Source organism: Rattus rattus, chromosome 3 (assembly GCF_011064425.1).
Source record: "Rattus rattus isolate New Zealand chromosome 3, Rrattus_CSIRO_v1, whole genome shotgun sequence".
Lineage (NCBI taxonomy): Eukaryota > Metazoa > Chordata > Mammalia > Rodentia > Muridae > Rattus > Rattus rattus.
The window spans coordinates 122,243,771-122,264,343 of NC_046156.1; the positions used below are offsets into that span (position 1 = coordinate 122,243,771).

Sequence of the window (20,573 nt, forward strand, 5' to 3'; positions counted from 1 at the left end):
GAAATGATGTCAGTCCTTGGTGGTAAGGTGTGTCTTCTAGATGCCACAGAAAAATGGATCCTGTTTTCTAATCCAATCTGTTAGTCTTTGTCATCTTAATGGGAAATTTATAACATTAATATTGAGTTATTAATGAGCAGTGTTTATTGATTCCTGTTATTTGGTTGTGTTGGTATGGAGTCCCGTGTCTCCCCCTCCCCCCCTTTTGCTTAATTGTTCTGGGATTTTTATTCATTGCATCCTCTTAGACTGAAGTATATCTTTTGTAGAGTTGTATTGGTGGACAGAAATTACTTAAATTCCCTGTGAAATGACTTTCTTTTTCTGTCCATTGTAATTGATGTAATTGATGGTTTTGGTGGGTACAGTAGTCTGGGTTGGCAACTGTAGTCTTTCAAAGCTTACAGAACATCACTCCTAGCCCTTTTGTCTTTCAGAGTTGTTGAGGTCTGAACTGTTACTGTGTATTGTAATGCTAAATTCTGAACTTAAGGTCTAGGCCTATGAGTGAATTCTCACGATTACAAGCTTTTATTGTGCTATTATTTAAAATAAGGAACTTTGTTCCTTATTTTAAAATTATTGGTTAAATAAAATTGGCTACAGCCAATAACTGGAGGGATTAGAGGTAGGTGGTTTAAGAGTTACCTGATTGGGTATGGAGGAAGGAGGGAGAGGAGAGACCATGAGAAGAGAAGGCACCATAAGAGGAGATGTACCATAAGCACATAGTCAGGAGAAACAGCAAGTATTTGGGGAACACTGCTGGGAAGGTAGTCAGACCAGTAGTTAGAAAAGTAGATTAACTGCCAAAGCCAGATAAAAATAGTCTGTCTTAGTGATTTGTAAGTTGGTTGAGGATAAGCTTAAATTTGTTGTACTATATAGTCTCCCTTGAAAAGTCAGACATTGTTCTAATGGGCCTGCTTTTTATGTGATTATTTCTATTAACCTTGAAATTTTTAATATTCTTTCTTTGTTCTGTACATTTAGTGCTTTGCTGACTATATGTTTATTTTAGTTAGGGTTTTATTGCTATGAACAGATACCATGACCAAGGCTACTCTTGTAAGGACATTTAATTGGGGCTGCCTTATAAGTTCAGAGGTTCAGTCCAGCAGCAGCAGCAAGGTGGGCAGCACAGCAGCATTCAGACAGACATGGTGTAGGAGAAGCTGAGAATTCTATATCCTTATCCAAGATACCCACAAGACTGACTTCCAAGCAGCTAGGACAAGGGTCTTAAAGCCCATACCCATATTGACACACTTCCTCCGACAAAGCCACACTTCCAAATAGTGCTACTCCTTGGGCCAAGCATATTTAAACCACCAGTTATAGAGAGTTTCTTTTCTGGTCTTGTCTATTTGGTGTTCTTTATGCCTCTCTCATTAGTATGTGAATGAAAGAACAGAGAAAGAGTTAAGGATAGTATAGGTTGGGTTTTCAATTCTGAACCTTTACTCAGAAAGCACAATGTGGTGGTTTGAATAAGAAGGGCTCTCACAGGCTTGTAAATTTGAGTGTTTAAAAGGGGCACTACCTTCTGGAACAGGTATGGCCCTGTTAGAGAAGGTATGTCACTAGGGGTGGGTTTTGAGGTTGCAAGGGCCCCGGAGTCAGACCCAGTGCTTCTCTCTCTGCTGCATTTGGATCCTGATGTAGAACTCTCAGCTCCTTCTCCAGCACCATCAGCCTGAATGCTGCCATGCTTCCCTCACCATGCCGATAATGGATTAAACCTCTCAAACTGTAAACGATCCCCAATCAAATGTTTTAGTTTATAAAAGTTGCCTGATCATGGTGTCTCTCCACAGTAATAGAAGACTGAGAAACATTTCACCAGAGGGATGTGAAGCCAGAAGCATTTCTTCTACCAACACTCCCCCAAATCAAGATGCTCTAAAGACTGTAAACCTGTATGGAAGAATAAAATATAACAATGCTAGGATATGCTTTTTTATTTAGTACTATTTAAGACTGTGCTAAACCATGACCCATATCTAACCTAGGGGGTATCTAGTATCAACATAGAAGTCCAGTCAGCTGAGTGAGCAGCCTGATATACATTTGGCTGCCACTGAAGAATACTAACAATTGATGACTCCATTAAGCATATCCCCCATTTAAATACATATCAGTATATAGCATTCTAGTTTGGTCCAGGACAAGGCCAATGACCTCCCTATGATGGTGTAGTGTACATCATCATAGCTACTGGCAGCACCTTCTTGCTTGTGATGAGCTGCTGAGAGTGGAAAAGTTAATGGTAAGGACCAGTGAGAACTTCATCTGGAAAATGGAAGCCAGACACCCATCACTAACAAGTTGTATATGTATGGTGACCCGGCACATCTTAAGGGAGACAGTCAGTATGTAATAATGAAGGAAGACTGCAGACAAGAGCTCAACTCACCAGTGACTGTCAGCTCCAAACCTATGAACAGTCTGCCGGTAGAGTCTGTCTCTCTGAAGGAGTAAATGTCCTCTTCTTATTCAGTGGGTGTCTCACTTAGCATCTGGCTATCAGGCTAGATGTCATGTTCCAGGCAGGAGAGCTCCCAGTAAGCATTACTATCCTCTGAAAAATGTAAGGTTCCTAGGGGCAAACTCATGAAGCCATAGGCTGTGTGCATCACCAAGGGTGCAAAGGCCTGCAGCCATCGCACAGCAGGCCCCATGAACAAAGGTTACTTAAGTGGCTGCAGAGTGTATGAGCTTCCTTTATGGGTGATAGTCACTCCCTTGATTATCTTTTTCTCATAGATTTAACCCCATTATGAAATTTGCCAGTTCAAAATATGTTCTCCACTTTTGATCAGCTCCCTCACTATCCCGACCCCAATCCCTCCCCCTTTTTTTTGAGATGGGATTTCTCTGTGCTGTTCCTGATATAAGCCTAATTTTAAAGTCTCTGCCTCTGTCTCTGTGTGTGTGTGTGTGTGTGTGTGTGTGTGTGTGTGTGTGTGTGTGTGATACAAGTCACAGCATACATATGGAAATCAGAAGACAATGTGCACTTTGTTTTCTTCCACCACAAACCTGGGAGTGCTCAGTCTGTCTGTCTAATCTATCATCTTCTGTTTTTGCAGAGCTGGGAACTGGATGTAGGGTCTCACTACATCTTATTTTTCAGTCTATCACTGAACCTGGAGCTTGATGCCTGGCTACAAGTAGACTGGCTGGCCAGTGTGCCACCAGGATCCTCTTGGCTCTGCCTCTTGGTCCGTGCTGGGATTACAGACACTCCATCCAGCCCATTACAGATGCATGCCAGTGGTTATGACATAACAGGACCTACCTCACTGAACGACTGTCCATCCAAAGGAGAAGGTCTTACCAAACAGGCATGCCCCAGGTACAGACAAGGGGCTTCCTTCCTAAGCTGGCTGCTTCCTTACTGGTGTTAGTGTTTGAACCCAGGGCTTCAGTTAACTAAATACACACTTAGCTCAGAGCCACATCTGTACTCTCCAGATGTGTTTTTACTTTTAGATCCTTTTAGAATGCCGGTGTAGGCCTGAGGATTTGGAAAAAACAGCAGCGTGCTGCACACACGAAGCCTTGGTTTGGTCTCCAGTACTTCCCACTCCCCCTGCCCCAAAACAGTCAAAAAGAATAACTTAATTCCCCTCCAAAGGATATGCCTTTTATCAGATGTAACCTAATGTGACTTATTCAACATTTCAAAGTCTATTATCTTAAGTTTAAGTGAGGATAATGGGGTGTGTGTGCGTGTTTGTGTGTGTGTGTGTGTGTGTGTGTGTGTGTGTATAGCACTGTTGTAAAGAGTTATAATACTGTAAGTTCTTATCTGTTATACAATAGATTTAACAAGTATTTCTAATAGGATTGTGTTCTTTTTGTGCCAAGTTTTCTTCAAATTAGTAGAACAAAAGGAATGGTATATTCCTCGTACTAGTAAAATGGCAAAGGGAAACTGAGCGGTGTAGTGGCGAGCTGAGTGGAGCAGAGGGAGGGGAAACTATAGTCAGGATGAGAGACAAAAACAAAATGACAGTCCACAGAAGAGAATGGTATCTACAGATCCAGCACACCCATGGCCTGCTCCTTCTTTCCTATTTCTCCTACAAAATGGTTCACATAAGCAGGGCCCAGACACCTATGTCCTTCTCTCAGTCTGTAGGCAGAATTGTTAGACTGCACAGGGAAGGAAGCTTCAGGACAAAACTTTGGGGCAGTGAGGTGTGGCCAATCCCTTCTGAGAAAACAAGGAGCTACAAGCTCTCCAGAAGACCTTGGTGGAGGTCAGGTGCAGGCAGCCTGACAAGTGGGCCTGTGGCTTTTCATTTCTTCTGTTCCTTTAGGCAGGGACAGACACCTTCCTATTTGGCCAAGGACAATACTTGGAAAACTGGTTCTGGGTTCTGCCTCTCCTCACAGTGACTGGATGCCACCGGGACACCAGCTCAGAAAGGTGGCATCTGGAATGGGTGGGGTCTGCAGTCAACCTCTTCTCTCCAGGGCGTCAGTCACCAAGTCGAGAGGAGAGTGAAGCAGAATCAGGGACAAATAGGGTCCATGGAACTGCAGACTGGTGAGGAATAGGAAAGAAAAAGCATAAAGGGGCTCCTGCGGCCGGTGCAGAGGGTACCCAAGGTCCTGGGCCCTGCAGCTGCTGTGGCAGAGATGTCAGGGCAGCACTCCGCTCCAATGTTACAGCTCAGCAAAAATAGCCAGTCTCAGACCATCCTTGGTGAAATGACTTGTGTGCTTTATTCCATGTGGACAGGACTACATGAGCCTTGGGATTGGGGGGATTCTATTGGCTGATGCTCTATTTGCATTGGGAAGACTATGACGGACTACTTGTGACCACCTGGTTGGGGGTCTCTGGGTTACATGCTCCAAGGCATGTATGGAAATGGGAGGGAAGTGGTTTCACTCCTGCCAGTCTCAAGTTTTAAGATTTCCAGGTTTTGAACTTGCTGAACCCTGGCAGTCATGCCTATTCCCCACAGAAAACCATGAGCTTGAATCTACACAACCTGAGTTCGCTTCACCGTTATGAGGAATGAAGAACAGAAGCAAAGAAAGGCTGTCCTGAGTTGAGAAATAGCAGACACTGGACATGAAAACTGAACACATCTGAAGTCTCCACTCATCTCTAAAGGAGAGCAAGAGGATGTCATATGAGATGGTGATGTTGGAAAGGCTGTGGAGGAGCCATGTTTGGCTCCTGACAGTAAGGGCTTGATAAACAGCAGGCACCAGTTAGGTTTAACTCACACCTCATGCAGTCCTGGAGCCCCAGTCCAGGGCTGCTGTGCAGCACTCTGCCATTTGTCCCAAATCCTCAGCCTACACCGGCATTCTAAAAGGATCCAAAAGTAAAAGCACAGCTGGAGTGCAGATGTGGCTCTGGGGTGAGTGTGTATTTAGTCAACTGAAGCCCTGGGTTCAAACACTAACAGCAGTAAGGAAGCAGCCAGCTTAGGAAGGAAGCCCCGTCGGTGTACTCCAAGGAGGTCCAGCTACTGTGCCTCAAGTGTTTGTCTGTTTGTGGTTTTAAACAATAATAGCATGCACCCCCCAAAAATAAAGCAAAACGCTACAGGATAAACTCTAAGACTAGTTTACTAAAGACTAGTCTACTAGTTTATGTATTCTAGTGCTGATAATTTTATATGGTTAGTTCAGTATTTCTTGTGAAGTTAAAATTCCAAGTAGTCCCAAGTAACCCCATCTGCAATGGCAACGACCACGGTTCCTGAATACTCACTCACAGGACCTCTGCACCGTCTCCCTGCCAGACGAAGGCAGCGACAGCTTATCAACAGTGTCACTTTAGGAAATCACAAGTTCCCAGGCCTCTAGTTTTTATTACTGCCCTGTAAACCGCAACAGATGAAGCTGACAGGACCAAGAGAACAAACGCGTCACCTGAAGCACATGAGGAAACAGTCACAGAAGCTTGTGTGCATCCGAGTGAAAATACAGAGTATTTATTCCTTTCTTCCCGCTAGAGGAACAGACGAGTCATCAGTTGTCAGGAGTTGATTTGGGAGAATAATCAATGAACTCCTTTTCAGGGGTTGGATATTGATACCAAGGTCCATCACCCCGGGCACGCATCAGTCTTCGAACCTCCAGCTCCTTTAACCTGTGACAAAGGGAACAATAACTGTGGAAATACGGACACATGAGCAGGGGCAGCCACTACAGCAGTCAGCACACAGGCTCTTCAGATAACAGAACAGAAGCACCGCAGGACAGAGATGCCTTCACAGCTCGACAGCCGCTGCTCACGGGTCTAATACACTAGACACGTAGCTGACTGTCCGTGTGCCTGTGCATAATAGCCAAGAAATGGAAGCAGCCTAGCAGTCCATCAACAGCTGAATGGATAAAGAACATGTGGCACATGTACACATGGAATGCCATTCAGTCATAAAGAATGAAATCATGCCATATGCAGAAAAATGCATGAAGCTGGAGGGTATGGTGTCCTCTCCTATGTGGAATCCAGATCCCACACATACTGACACATACAGATATACACAGGACCCCAGTGGAGAACTACTGGGGGCACAAGGGCCCAACAGGAGAAAGGAGAACAGGACGAGATCAGCAGGAAGGAGGAAAAGGATGAGAGAAGATAAAGGGAGGTAAAAATGAGTAAAGTATATCTTTATGAAGATGTCGTCAGGAAAGCCATTAATCATACACTAAAAAAATTAATGAAAGAGAAAACAGTGCCACAATCCCAAAGACAGAGATAATCACTGTATACATGATAGTCTGGCACAGCCAGGCACATGGAGGCAGACATCTGCTCTACATACAAGCCAACTTGGGACTGGTGACTTCTATCATCTTGCTTATGTAGTCAAAGCAACACTTACATGACCAATTGTCTCCACAGGCCCTGCTCCTTGGCTTTGTGACAAGCCTGCTCGTCACCCCACCTTTTCAATGTTAATACAGTTGGCCACAGAATGCCTACCAATGGGCTATGTGAGGTCCCGTACTGCGAGGTGATACTGTCTGCCCATACTGCTACTGTCACGGTTAGGAAGAATTTATCCACAGGAGGTGGAGTCTCCTCACCAGCATCACACTCAATAGCCCACACTAGATGTTCAGTTGTTAAAAACAGAAGAGAAAAATCAGAACCAAAAAAACAAAAACAAAAACCCATCAACCCAGAGCCCCATGCAGCTGACATCATACGTCTCTACTCTGAGTGATCTCTACAGCACAAAAATGCCTTCACAGTTCCACAGGCAAGGCCAACCCTTCTCCACAAAACCCCTGGCCTCCCAAAGCACATGTATTAGTCTGTATGACCAGTAGTGTACAATTACATAATTCACTTCCTAAGCATTAGCCAGCTTTCCAACCTTACTTGTGAGATTAGACCTTTGTAGCTGTGATTTAAAGTTTATTTATTCATCTCTTTAGAAAGGACTACATGCTTCTTACCCTTAAATATAACTACACAAAATGTGTAAGTGTCATAATTAAAGAGTTCATAAAGTTGAGAGAGGGGAACAGGGAGGAATTGAAGTGGGGAGAGGAAGGGAGGCAGAAATGATGTAAATAATAGTACTCAGGTAGAAAGCTATTATAGAAATTAAAAAATTAAATAAAAACCAACAATAACAACAACCAACAAGATACAGCCAAGAACTCCAACAACCAAGGCTGAGGGATGGCAGTCAGTAAAATGCTGGCCTTGCAAGGATTTGAGTTCTGCCCAAACCCACGTAAAACCCTCTGGGCCCACATCGAACACTGAGGAGGTAGAAACCAATCCTGGAGCTTGCTAACCAGCAGCAGCCAGTTACTTGACAAGCTCCAGGTCAGTGAGAGAACCCGGCCTCAAAATTTAAAAAACAAAACTAAACAGGTGAATAGAGACTGAGGAACAATACCTGAGATGATTCTCTGGCTTCCATAGGTGTCTATGTACACACAGACACATATAGACACACACACACACACACACAGACACACACACACACAGACACACACACACACAGACACACACACACACACACACACACACAGACACACACACACAGACACACACACACACACACAGACACACACAGACACACAGAGATGCAGACACACACACACACACACACACAGAGACACAGACATACACACACACACACACACACACACACACACACACACACACACACCTGCATACCAAAAAAAAAAATCAAAACCAAACAAACACGGAAATAAGAAACCCAAAACTAATAAACACACCATGGCTGAGAGAAACACAGTACTCAAGGCATGTTCTTCTCAGGAAGAGCATTAACTAAAGGCACAGGCTAAGCAAGGTTCGTAAGAGGGCTGTATCTGCACTCACGGAACTTAATACTAAAAACATTTTCTCTAGAAACAGGTCCACAGGGTTACAGATGGTTTCTAGTTGTTATACAGGGTAGTCTCTAATGATGTGGGATGGAAGAAAATCAGGCAGGGTGTGGAGTGGGCTATTTTGTGCACACAGTAGCTCGTTTAAGAATTTCTTTCCAGGGCTGGAGAGATGGTTCAGCAGTTAAATGTACTTGCTGCATTCATGTCTGGTGGCTCACTCCAGCTTCAAGAGACCTGATGCCCCTTTGACCTCCATGGGCCTACACCCACAAGGCAGACACATACACAGACGGACACATATAACCAGAGCCATTTGAGAGAGAGAGAGAGGGAGGGGGAGAGAGAGAGAGAGAGGGAGAGGGAGAGGAGAGGAGAGGGAGGGGAGAGAGATAACAGTGTCCTCCTTCGAACAGACATCCAGGCTGTGAACCTGCACTATTCTTCCAGCCCCACTCCCTACCGTAAGTCGGCCTTTTCAGACTCGATCTGGAGGATAGCCAGGGTCTTTTCATAGTTCTTTTCAGGTCCATCGTAGAAAGTCCGGGCAATCCATCGTGATATTGGATGCTGAGAGGAAAGTTGTTTCAAATCAGTTACCCTCTGAAGGATTCTTCACATTTCTGCTTGACCTCTGTCTGAGATAACTAAAACATTACATGCCAACAACTTTGATGTGCTTTAAGTCACTCTGACCACTGGGCGGCAGCTCAAGAGCAAGATGGGAGACAAAGCAAATTCTACTCACCCAAATGCAAAGATCTTTCTACCAGGCTGCAGAAATTATACTTATGCTTATTTAATTTAACCTATAAAACAACTTTTTTTAATGAGAAAAGTACCATGAATCATAACTTATTAAAAATACCATGGGCTATAAAGACCTCTCAGCAGTTTAGATCACTCAATGCTCTTGCAATGATCCGATTCCAGCACCCACATAGTGGCTCAGAACTATGGGTAATTCCAGTACCGGAATCTGACACCCCCTTCTGGTCTCCGAGCACACATGTGGAGTGCCGAGCACACATGTGGAGTACTGAACACACATGTGGAGTACCGAGCACACATGTGGAGTGCTGAGCACACATGTGGAGTACTAAGCACACATGGAGCACATTCATACATTTAAGCAAAACATTCAATCATATAAATAAATACATCTAAAAGGGAATTAAAATTAAGTTTCAAAAATGTATCATCTACTTGATGTGAAAAACTGACTATAAAAAGTATATCATAATTGCCTAATTAAGACATTTACCACAACATTAACAAGATACCCAATAAAAGTTTTAATGAGCTGTGTGAACCTTGTAATACTCCCAGTGTTCTGGGATGTAGCCTTCTGGGATTTCTGCGAGTTCAGCTTCACCTAGAGAGAAAAGTTGACAATGCTTGGTTAGCACTTAGCCAGTGTCCCCAGCTCCTCACCAGGTCTTCCACCCCACCTTCAGAAGTCAGCCTCTCCATGACTGCTCTAGTGCTAACCTCCCTGGGGAAGGTGAGCCCCTCAGGAGGGACTAAGATGGACCTCCAGCGTCTGGCAGTTTCCCTTTGTTCTTATGTAACAAGACGTAATCAAGGACACACTGTTTTTTATTTATTTTCTTTTCTTTTTAATATTTATTTATTTATGTATACGAGCACAGTGTCTCTTGTCTTCAAGAGACACACCAGAAGAGGGCAGCAGATTCCATTACAGATGGTTGTGAGCCACCGTGTGGTTGCTGGGAATTGAACTCAGGACCTCTGGAAGATCAGTCAGTGCTCTTAACCACTGAGCCATCTCTCCAACCCTTTTATTTATTTTCTGCTCCCCTGTAAATCTACCAGACAAAATATTCTAAGATTGAAAAAATTTCAGCATTTTAGAGTCCTGTTCAGAAGACCCTGTGTATATTTGATGCTTCCAGACCCTAAGATAAATTTTAATCCCCTCTGTCAGTGTCTGTCTGTGTGTCTCTGTCTCTCTGTCTCTCTCATTCTCTCTTCCCAACTCTATTTTCCTCATCTAGCTGGTCAGAGCTGACTTTGGGAAAGGAGATAAGGTGGTTGAGTAAGAATGGCCCCCTAGGCTCATATATTTGAATGCTTAGTCACCACAGAGCAGAGCTGTGTGAAAGGATTAGAAGAACTTACAGCTCCATTAGAGTAGGCTTTGGAGAATTCCTTGTGGGAGGAAGTATGTCAATGGGGTGGACACTGAGGCTTCTAAAGCCCCACCAGGCCTAGCTTCTCTGTCTGCGGACAGATCAGGATGTAGCTCTCCGACTGGGCCAGCACCATACAGGCTGCCATGCTCCCACTAGGATAATGGGCTAATCCTCGAAAGCTGCCAACCGGATGCTTTGCAAACACTTCCCCAACTGAATGTTTTCTTTTATAAGCATTTCCTAGGTTATGGTGTCTCTTCACAACGAGAGAACAGGGAAGCTTTCGGAAGCCACTCCTCTGTAGAAATGCCCCCCATAGGCTCACATGCTACTTTAAGGCTTTTAGGAGATGAGACCTGAGGGAGAAAGTACTGACCAGAAGCCGCTCGAGCCCACCTCCCTGTTTCCAGCAAAGCTTCTTTTGTTCTCTGTACCCCTCCCACTTCTCACGGTAGACCACTGTCTCTCTAAAACCCTGACAGAACAAACCTTTCTTCCTAAGAAGGTCTGTGCCATGTGTTTGGTCACAGTAATGTGTTTGGTTACTGTATAATGTAATGTATAAATAATGTAAATGTTCACTTCCTTTGTACAATGTGTGTATTTGTTTACAAAAGCTATCATTTCATGGAATGAGGGCTGGATGAGGGACTTACCAATAAATATGTTCACCAGTGTTATGCCGATTATAACTGGGATCCCAGTCAACAAAAGGTAGAATTTCTGTGAGGAAAAACATAAAGGTTTCTCTCATGGTCTTTTCTACTTCTCCCACCAAAATTATCCTCATTTGATTTCCTTCTATCCTGACTGAACAAACATGACAATTTTGGAATCGGAATCAAATCACTGACTTCTGTCATTCATCTGATTTAGTTTTTAGACACAACTATTTAGTAGAGTACAATACGTGCAATGACTTTTGACTTCTTAGTTAAAGCAATGAGATAAAGAGAATTCTATATTAAGAACAAAGTGTGAAAACAGTAGCATTTCAGCCACTGAACGTCATTGGAGTTGGTCCTGGTATGAAAAGAGGTCACTCAACTATGTGTGATAGCACACACCAGGGAATCCAGCATTCCACAGGTGGAGGCAGGAGGATAAGGAGTTTGAAGTCAGCCTTGGCTACACAGCAAGTCTGAGACTATCCTGGGCTAACAGGAGATCCTCTGCTAAATTAAAAACAAACAAGCAAACAACAACAAAGGTTAAGGAGAGGCAGTGTGCACAGTGGGGGAGGGGGAAGGCTAGGGAGAGGCAGTGTGCACAGTGGGGAGGAGGGGGAGGGCTAGGGAGAGGCAGTGTGCACAGTGGGGAGGAGGGGGAGGGCTAGGGAGAGGCAGTGTGCACAGTGGGGAGGAGGGGGAGGGCTAGGGAGAGGCAGTGTGCACAGTGGGGAGGAGGGGGAGGGCTAGGGAGGGGCAGTGTGCACAGTGGGGAGGAGGAGGGGGAGGGGTAGGGAGAGGCAGGGGGCAGTGTGCACAGTGGGGAGGAGGGGGAGGGCTAGGGAGAGGCAGTGTGCACAGTGGGGAGGAGGGGGGGAGGGCAGTAGGGAGGCAGTGTGCACAGTGGGGAGGAGGGGAAGGCTAGGGAGGCAGTGTGCACAGTGGGGAGGAGGGGGGGGCTAGGGAGAGGCAGTGTGCACAGTGGGGAGGAGGGGGAGGGATAAGAGACAGTGGGGATGACAGGGAGGGCTGAGACTGCACACAGTGAGGAAGAGGGGAACAGCAAGCCTCCATTTCTAAGCACCACCACCCCACCCCACCCCCATTGCTATTTTGGATCATGAGATACAGACAAGCAGTGTTCTAAACAAGTAGTATTATTTACACTCCTGCTAAATTAAGAATATAGCTTTAAAATCAACATTCCCAGAGAGCATTAAAACAAAAATCACATCCCAAAATAGAGCTGCTTCAGTAGAAGTCTTCCAGTGAGTCTTAGTTTCTTCAATAGCTATCTTAGGGATACAAATGACCCACTCAGGGGCTGTTTTTAAGGTCTGTAAATCTGCTGTTTTACCATGGTGCTGGGAGAGGACCACAGGGCCTGACGAAGACATGCACTGAGCAGACACTGCCCACCCAATCCTACTACAGATTCTTTACACGTGAAGAGGAAACACAAACTGGATGTCCAACTGCACGGCCCCGAGCAGAAGGAATGGCTGGCACCTGACCTGCAGCCCCAGAGAATCCATGCTCCACCCACAGCTCCAGCCAAACCTGAAACCGTTCAGTACAAACTGGACCTTTCTACCCAATCGCAGTTCCCTCTGGGGAACAGAAACAGTAATTTTAAAATGGAAGACATCTAAACGGGGATTTTTCCTCCTAGACACATAGTCAGGAGCATTTCAACTCACCATTAATTTCAGGAAGCGGGCGTCATAGTATAAGGAAGGCTTGATGACAAACAGTCTCTTGCCATGGTCCCCACTGTGCCGCACAGGAGCTGGAAATGTGAAACTGTTTAACAGGACTCACGGGGGGGTGACCCACCAGATGCATGGGAGTAATGCTTTGCACATCAGAGTGGGTAGGACACATCTCAGAGACTGGCAGGCTGTTCTCAAGTATAGCTCCCTGCTGCTGCTGCTTTTATCTTACTTTTATCCGTAAGCACACAGAAGCCCAGACCTTACAGGTAGGTGTGCAGCTGCAGAGCTCCTCCCTTTAACCTACTGTAAGAAGACCGAGCGCTCACTTCAGTACACCTTAGAGGCAGGCAGGGAGGGCAGATGCTCCTGATGAGCTGCTCACTCTTTGTTTCTCCAAGAAACAAGCATGCTAAAGCTCCCTAAAAGACAAAGGTGAATGTAGCTACCTCTTAACACAGGAGGTGAAGGCAGGAAGCTGCTGAAACGCAGATGGACAGGACCAGCACTTTACCTATGCCAATCGCTAGCAGGAATTGACTATCACAGACTACAGCGAGTTACACTCCATTCCATGCCTTGTGTAAGCTCGCCAGGCATTCTACCACCAGGCTATAACCCCATCCTTCACATCCTGACAAAATCCACTTGAAGTAATTTCCACTAGGAATATCTTCCTCCTCCTCCTCCTCCTCCTCCTCCTCCTCCTCCTCCTCCTCCTCCTCCTCCTCCTCTTCTTCCCTCACCCCTCCTCTTCCTCCTCCTCCCTCTCCTCCTTCTCTTCCTCCTCCTCCTCTCCTCTCCTTCCTCCTCCTCCTCTCCTCCCCCTCCCCCCCCTCCCCCCCCCCCCCCCCCCCCCCCCCTCTTTTCTCCCCCCCCCCCTCCTCCTTCTCCTCCTCTTCCTCTTCCTCCTTCTCTCTCCCCCCCCCTCCCCCCCCCCCTCTTCTCTCCCCCACCCCCCATCCTCCCTCTTTTCCCCTCCTCCTCTTCTCTCTTCCCCCCCTCCCCTTCCCTCCCCTTTCTTCTCCCCTTCTTTTTCCTCTTCCTCCTCCTCCTCCCCCCTCCTCCTCCTCCTCCTCCTCCTCCTCCTCCTCCTCCTCCTCCTCCGTTCAAAGTTCTGGGGTGATTTCAGCCTTGTTGGAGATGAGTAGAGGTGGATTGTGACTGCTAAATCCCCTCCCTCTGCCCCATCCCTAGAAGCTGCGAGGTTGGAGGCTTGCGGTCAGCACTCTACACCCAGACTACAATAGACTGTGTTGCCATCTAGAAGCTTCATAGCCGCGCTTCTGCTCAGATCCCCACTGAAGGAACTGCAAACATAACAGCAACAGAGACGAACCTGACCAAGACCCCAGAGTGGCAAACTAACATAAGAAAAAATGTTCCATTTATTCAAGTTTAACAGCTACAACTCCCCACTCCCTTCCTTCAGGACCATAGAACGAACATCTATGCTGCAGGAAGCTGATGCTGTCCCATCAGATGCCACGTTCCCTTTGACGGGCCACATACCCATGGGTCTGCACAACCATCCTTTGGTGTCAGTATCCATGAGGAACTAGTTCTGGGTTCCTGGATACCAAAACCTCCAGATGATCAAGGACCTTACGTGAAACGGCACCCTTACCATAACTCACACATTCTCCTATGTACTATAGTGTCTAGTAATACAGATGACAGAGAATGCCATGCAAACCACTACTATATTTCATTGTTAAGGAATAATACCAAGAAAAAACGGTTACAGGAGCAATTTATTTTCCACCTAGTTTCAAACCAGTCAGCTGGATTGAGGATGCTGCTGCATGGAGGTGGAGGACCAGCTCTACCCGCTACTAATCCCGTCACTTCGAACTATCCACAGATTGAAGGTGGGATCTGCCTGGATTTTGGAATCACCTGCAGCAGCTAACAGGGTTCAGGAAGTTAATCTACTAGAGCATTGGAATATGGGCATGAACTTACTAAGTATAGACCATACTACTAACACTGCAGAGTGACAAGATAAGAGACCCTGACATGTTTTCAGAAACCCCTTAAAAAGTTACCATTATGGAAGAAAATCAGGATGATACTACAAACCATTCACTAATTAACTAAGTGAAATGCCCACCGTGTGCAGGTCCCCTGCAAGGCTAAAGGTCAAGGTAGGTACAGACCCTGCTGGGAGAGAAAGAGTACACAAGGGAGGCAAGGGCACAGAGGGCAGCAAAGAAACAAATAAACCAGCAGGAGAGAAGAAACCCAGAGGGAAAATGCACATTCAGACAGGACAGTGGAGGGAGCAGAGGACACACGCTATTCACTCAGGGAAGAAGGTGGTTGGTTTGTGCTACCTGTGTTGGCTACTTCTATGTCAAGTCGACATAAGCTAGAGTCATTGGAGAATGAGGGAATTCCAGTTGAGGAAACGCCTCCAAAAGATCTGGCTGTAAGACATTTTTTTAAAATTAGTGATTGGTGGGGGAGGGGCACAGCCCATTGTAGGTAAGGCCACCCCTGGGCTGGTTGTCCTGGATTCTGTAAGAAGCAGGCTGAGTAAGCCACAGAAAGCAAGCCAGGAAGTAGCACCCCTCCAAGGTCTTGGCATCAGCTCCATCCCCCAGGTTCCTCGCTTGTCTGAGCTCCTGTCCTGACTCCCTTCAATGATGAATGATAAAGCAGAAGTGTAAGCCAATAAGCCCTTTCCTCCCCAACCTGCTTTTGTTCATGGCGCCTCATTGCTGCCATAGAAATCCTAAGTAAGACACTACCTAGAAACGAGACCTCCACAGAGCCCCCAGAGTCTATTCCTGTAAATACCCTGAGTGGGTAGAGATAGACGCTGTGGTGGTTTGAATGAGAATGGTCTCTGCAGATTCATATTTGAACACTTAGGGAGTGTCATTAGGAGGTATGGCCTTGTGGAGGAAATGTACCACTAAGGGTGATCTTGGGTGTTTCAGAAGCCCAAGCCAGGCCCAATGTTTTGTTCTTCCTGCTGTCAATCTAGATGTAGGGCTCTCAGCTCCCTCTCCAGCACTGTGTCTGCCTGGACACTGCCATGCTTCCTACCGTAACAATAACGAACTAAACCTCTGAACCTGTAAGTCAGCCCCAATTAAATGTTGTTCTTTATAAGTTTTGCCATAGTCATGGTGTCTCTTCATAGCAATAGAAACCAAGGCAGACAGCATACCCGAGTCATGGAAACCCAAAGCAACTTTTAGAAAAATGGCCAATTCAACCACAATGAAATAGAGTCCTAAATAAGTCTTCATGCACACTTACAAAAGGCAGAATCTGAAAGGCTCAACACAAAGTAAGTAGTAAGTCCTACTTGGGGCCACAGAACCTGTGGCTGCCCACAAAGCATCCAAGGACAATTTAACCTTAACCTGCTATACGAGAATTACAATGGATAAAACCGGGATCCTCGGCCTGAGGATGTGACCTAGCAATGAAGACCTAGCTTCCATTCTCAGCACCACGTAAGGCTGTGGTGATGCATGCCTATCATCCGGGCAATTGGAAGGTGTAGGTACAGGATCAGGGGCTCGAAGTCAGACAATATCGAATTTGAAGGTAGCCTAGGTTACATGAGACTATGGAAAGTCACCTGGTTTTCATTTTCTGACTGTTCCAGAAGTGCATCCATTCCAGAGGACGGTTGCTTTGTTTTCAGACAGTATCCCTGTATAGCCTAGACTAACCTTGAACTCTCTAAGCTCTGCAGGCTTACCCTGAACTTACGACCCTCCGGGCAGGGCACATACTTTTTATAGAGGACAAACCTAGCCAGTGACCTGGGGACTGACAGCACTGGAGTCTGGATGGAGACAAGGTGCTGGGTTCATTGTATCTGATTTATTTGTATGAATGTTTCGCTTGCATGTATGTCTATGTACCCCATGTATGCCCAGTGTCCACGTGGGTGCTGGGAAATCAACTGATTATACATTTTTAAATAGCTAAAGAACCACTGAGGAAAGAGAGCTCTACTGATTCTACCTGAAGGGAAGATGAATGGTCAATGGGTAAAGGGAGCAACTCTAAGTTTCTAGAAATTTGGGAGCTGAAGATAAAACTGGACTGCCTCACCCATTTTTCACAGAAGTTGTTCTTGTTCAAGAATCCACAATGCAATATGGAAGTCTCGTACCATACAGGTTGGCCTAGAGGATCAAGCCGCTTCTTTCAGACACCTGGTCACAGGCCTACCTTCAAATAAAGACTATTCCTTCCCAACTTATCTCTGGCTTCCCAAGACAAACATTCCCAAGGTGGGTGGGGCTGGTAGCACACAGCTTGAAGTTCCAGCAATCAGGAGGCAGAGGCAGGTTGAATCTAGCCTGGTCTACATAGGGACAAGCTCCAAGCCAGCCAGGGCTACATAATGAGACACTATGTAAGAGGACAAGACAAATATTCTCAAGAAGTCTCTCCTGTCCCCTAGGTTTTCTTTCCGCCTGAATCAACCCCTAGGCCCTGAGTTCTCTTCCTGTCTGTCTCACATCTCACCCTTAGGAGCTCCAACATAGCTCTTTTCTGATTTCCCCAAATAGTGTTGGTCTCTTGCTTTTCCCTTGAGCAACACTTGATAATTTCCTTTAATGCAAAGAACACTAACCCTGATAATTTGTTAAAGCTCATGAGGTCAGAGGACAACATATGCAGCTCACTCAGTCTGTCCAGTAAGTGTCAGTGTCTGACACGTCGTGGCAGGTGTCGTGGGAACATTGGTGTTGGTGTTTCAAACGATCCAAAACTGGTCATTCATTGTCTTTCTCTAAATTCTCAGTTAAAAGTACCATTTTAATTACCTGGGCCAAACGCTCAGTCCACTTCCTAGCATCTGTCAATCTTTCATCACTTATCAACGACAATCTGATAATGATTCTAAGAAGGGCTAGTGAGGTGGCCTGGAAGGGAAGAACACTTGTTGCAAGGCTTGATGACCTGAGGTTGATCCCCAGATCCCAGAGTGGAAGGCGAGAGCTGATTCCAACAAGTTGCCTTCTGGCCTCTCTATACATAGGCACTTCAGCTGTGTCAAGGCCCCTTTCTCCACCCCAGTTAGGTCCTGATCAACTTCTTCCTACTTCTCCTAAAAGTCCCATATCAGGCACACCAGAAAGCCCACACACTACTTCTGCCAGTTTCCCATGTTAAGGTGATTCCCATATTCATTTTACACTGCATACTCCTCACCTGAGTTCCCAGTACTGTATTCACAGATCTGTTGATCCACTCTCCTCCACCCTGAGAAATATCTGTGTGTATTAGCTTTAGAATGGGAAGGGATTCAATGTTTTCTGCCCACAGCAGGCTGGAAGGTTTGCTGCTTTGGGCCTGTGACAAAGTGCAATGGAAGTGTGCGTTAGCACAAACTGCACACCTTCGAGTGGCTGGGAAGTGGGGAAAGAAAGAAGAGAGGCCGGTGCCCTTCAAGGGCCCCCCTTCAATGACAGGAAGCTCTTGGACTGGAATTCCACCTCAGACCTCAATCACAACCTTCTAGCTTCTTGGAAGACTGTGCCAGGAGCATCGCAGACTTAAAGCCAGCCTGCAGTGCAGAGTCTATCAAGATCAGCTTGGGCAACTCAGTGGCACTCTGTCTCAAAACTTTAAAAAGTAAATTTAAAAAAGGAGGGTTAGGGATGTAGCCCAGAGGAAAGAACGCAGCTGGCTGGAATATGCAAGCACTTGTATTTCATCAGCAGTACCAAAGAAATAAGCAAAATAAAATAAAAGGGTAAACTTAATGCTGTGTGTATTTTCTAATTTAGGTGCATGATGCTAAAAATGTTTCCTACTCAAAGCTTCACAACTACTCTGTAAGATATCTCCAATGATCATCTTCCAGAAAAGGAAACGAAGGTCATGACCAAGGGCCTTCCACTTTAGCAGCCAGTAGGTGTTGACTCAAGGTTATAGAGCCTTTAAATTCTGCAGCCGGATTTGAATCTCAGCAGCATAGCTCCAGAGAAAAAGAGGATGGGAGAGGGGCCTAACAATCTTTCTGGGATGCCCAGGGAACTGGCGGGAGAGAGGAAACCTTCAGGGAGCAATGGCAGATGTTTGGAGATTGGAGAGAATGTTTCTGGATTTAGGGTAAATTTTCTTGTTCCTCTGTATTGGACAAGGCAAATTGTGTGTCTCTAACAAAGAGGATTAAATGAACTGACTACTTAAAATGGCACCTGGCACTTAGCAGATGTTCAATAAACCCTGCCACCATTATTGCTGACTTAGTACAGCAGCACATGATTTTAAATATTAAGTCAGTTTCCTCATTTGTAAAACATTGAAAAACACTGAATTTTCTTTCCTTAGTCTCTGAAGAGAAAAAATAGATGGAACACTAAGCAGGTAGTGTTGCTGTTCACTCTTCTAGAAAGCAGAAGGATCCAGGGTCAGGATCCTGGGCCCTCACTATGACTGCCCTGAGACCTGAGCTCTCTACTCCTCTTAGGCTCCATTCTGAGAGCAGTGGTTCCCAAGCTTCCTAATGCTGCAATCCTTTATTGCAGTTCCTCATGCTGTGACAGCCCCCCCCACCATAAAATTATTTTCATTACTACTCCATAACTGAAATTTTGCTGTTATGAATCATAATGTAAACATTTTTGTTTTCCTATGGTCTTAGGTGACCCCTATGAAGGGATCGCGACTCGCAGGTCGAGAACCACTGCAAGATATTAAAGATATTAAAGGCACGACTGCATTAACATACAGCAGATACAATCTGGACTGAACTCAACATTACATATTCACTCACACTACAGTCTTTTAAAAAACATAAAATATTTTCGTGGACTTCTAAGACATCGTGAGCTTCACGGACACTGTTACTACTGTGCCTAACTGTGTCACCTGGAGCCTTTTTACCCTCGTGTCTAGAAGCATCACTACAGCCTTCACTTCAGTGCGCTTCTCAGCAACTTCCTATGTGCGGTGCCACCCACCCTGATTCTGCTCTGAGCCCTGCGAAGTAGCCAAGCCTGTAATCCTAGCCCTGGGAACCCGGGCAGGAGACTCGGACCCCCGAGACCCAGTCTCAATAACGAAGAGTGTGTAGTTGCCCTTGCACACGCGGGCGGCAGCTCCACGCCTGTCTAGCCTGGCTGCGAGTGAGCAGCGACGGGCACGGCGTGGCAAGGCGCTTCGCAAACGCTGAGCTTAAACAAGGCCATCCGATTTCTACAGCAGCTCTTCCACAGCCAGCGCGGCGTGTCCTCTAGAGCCCCAGGCCGACTTTGTCCCCACTCTCTCCCTCGGAGGTCCCCAAGGTCACCTGGAAAGAGCCCTCCCCCCTCTCACCCGCGTCTCCAAGGCCCGCACCCACCGACAGTCTTTGGAAAGCTGCGTGCGAGAAAACTTCCGACTCCGAGTCTAGTGCCAGCGCGGCGACCAGACAGCGCTGTCAGCGCGGCGACCGAAGCCCGCTGCAGCAGGCTCATAGCCGCCATGGCTACTACAGCCACGGAAGGAAGTGGGGTAGGCAACGGGAGCCGAGAGGGACAACCCACCAGTGAAGGCGAATGCCGGGGAGGCCATGTTGAGTGAGGGCAGCGACGGGTGCTTGCTAGCTTCATAGGCAGGCGCTGGCGGACAACAGTGACGACATAGTAGGTGGGTGCGGGAAGAGAGCCGCGTAAACTCTATAGTATACGGGAGGGGGAGAGGGGGGTCAGGGA

The 20,573-nt window shown here is 46.3% G+C and overlaps 1 protein-coding gene and 1 pseudogene across 1 annotated transcript; both read right to left on the minus strand.

Annotated features, from left to right (window-relative positions):
* Nucleotides 1–2,586: 2,586 nt before the first annotated feature.
* Nucleotides 2,587–2,708, minus strand: LOC116897486 (annotated as a pseudogene).
* A 3,230-nt stretch (nucleotides 2,709–5,938) lies between these two features.
* Nucleotides 5,939–20,405, minus strand: Ndufb5 (NADH:ubiquinone oxidoreductase subunit B5). The gene is made up of 6 exons (XM_032898536.1): nucleotides 20,222–20,405; nucleotides 12,883–12,971; nucleotides 11,171–11,237; nucleotides 9,672–9,733; nucleotides 8,822–8,928; nucleotides 5,939–6,124 (listed from the first exon to the last, which is right to left on the minus strand). Exons 1-6 carry the CDS (start codon nucleotides 20,343–20,345, stop codon nucleotides 6,004–6,006), a joined length of 570 nt encoding a protein of 189 aa, XP_032754427.1. The 5' UTR covers nucleotides 20,346–20,405; the 3' UTR covers nucleotides 5,939–6,003.
* Nucleotides 20,406–20,573: the final 168 nt, after the last annotated feature.